This window comes from Elephantulus edwardii, unplaced genomic scaffold (assembly GCF_000299155.1).
Source record: "Elephantulus edwardii isolate Elephantulus edwardi_28Jun2011 unplaced genomic scaffold, EleEdw1.0 scaffold00006, whole genome shotgun sequence".
In the NCBI taxonomy this organism is placed as follows: domain Eukaryota; kingdom Metazoa; phylum Chordata; class Mammalia; order Macroscelidea; family Macroscelididae; genus Elephantulus; species Elephantulus edwardii.
The window spans coordinates 26757519-26759085 of NW_006399756.1; the positions used below are offsets into that span (position 1 = coordinate 26757519).

The 1567-nt window shown below is 34.3% G+C and overlaps 1 protein-coding gene across 1 annotated transcript in view; it reads left to right on the plus strand.

Moving 5' to 3' along the window:
* The window catches only part of COL17A1 (collagen, type XVII, alpha 1), a 59526-nt gene that overhangs the window by 7192 nt on the left and 50767 nt on the right, over positions 1-1567 (plus strand). Inside the window, exon 2 of the mRNA XM_006880177.1 lies at positions 1236-1298. Coding sequence (XP_006880239.1) covers positions 1247-1298 — 52 coding nt within the window. The 5' untranslated portion in view covers positions 1236-1246. The remainder of the gene's footprint in view (positions 1-1235; positions 1299-1567) is intronic.

Genomic DNA, 1567 nt, shown 5'->3' on the forward strand with positions numbered 1-1567 from the left:
TATAAAAATGAAAGAATTTTTTTTTTTTTACTTTTCAAAGAGAAGAGAGAACTGGGGGGGAGGGATGGGAAGGAAGAAAAGTGCAACAAGGAATGAATGGAAATCCAAAGTCTCTGTAAACTTTCATTAAAATTCATTAAAAAAATAAAAGGGGGAAAAAATATTCATCCCAAAATCAATTAACACTAGGCCCAAGGGCCATAGGCCCAAGGGCCCTACTGCTTTTTTGAATACAGACTCACCCACCAAATGCTGGATGACTATAAACCAAGAGACCTGAGTGCACAGCCCACTGTTAGCTAAAATTAACAAGTCAGATCAGCTGAAACCTGCTTGTGGATGTAAAAAACAACCAAAGGCACACTTAATATTATAATTCTTTTCCTTTTTCAGAAGGGGAGCAAGAATGAAGAACACAATACTCTCAAATATGTATTTTCCCACATATCTCTATGGATCTCTTGCAAATTGTCTTCATATATTTTTCCTACATACATTTGCACATAAGCATATTAGAGCAGGTGTGTTATTATGAGAAAAGTTTGTATATTGCAATGCATGAAGATTTATACCAATATAAGATATGACAATTACTGAGATTTTATCCTGACTTAAGTACACCCAACATCATTATCACAACCAAATTCTAAATAAAAAAATATAAATAAATGTGTTTTATTTATAGTTCTATATACAACAGTGACCATTATGGAATATATAAAAATTAACTAAGTGATAACTTTAAGTGCCTTGACAGATAACCTTCAGCTATTTATTACCTTGGAAAAAAGAACAAGGGCTTTATAGTCAAAGTCTACTATGTAAAACGTTTTAATGCTCATCAGGATCAAGTTTATCCTATGGGCATCCTGGGAGATTCAGTACCAAGAACAAGAATCCAAAGTTGTTGTTGTTTGTACCATCAAGTGAGAACCAAGTCATAACTGACCTTCCAGTGAGTTTTCAGAGGCATTAAATCACCCATCTTTCTCCTGTGGAGGAGGCTGATGGACTTGAAGTGCATGCCTTTGTGTTGGCAGCTCAATTCCTTACCACTAAGCCAGCAGAGTTTCTTAGAATCCAGACTTATTCTCTATCATACTGATGACAAAAAATGAATGTGATTCAATTCTAAGGATCAAGTTCTTGAGATCTAGCTAGAAAAGGAGTTGAGGAGTTGGTAAAGGCAATGGTCAAAGGCATGGCTGTTCATGGTTTCTGCGTTTTTCCTGCAGGCGGCTATGGTATGGACGTAACCAAGAAAAGCAAACGCGATGGTACTGAAGTCACAGAAAGACGTAAGAGCTTCTTAGAACTTTTACTTCCTTATAAAATTAATATTTTGAGGAATATCATCACAATTTCACCACAACCACCATCAATTTTCAGTGCTTCCCCAAATGGACTCTTCCATAAGATTAGTTTTATTGATTTATCCTGCTTTTTCTTCTAGGATGAAAATTGATTACTACTTTGATGTGTTTTCACAGCCAGAATTTTTTTTAATTTGTTCTTTTTTTTTTTAAATTATAATTATATTTTATTAATTTTCATAAACATTTACAGA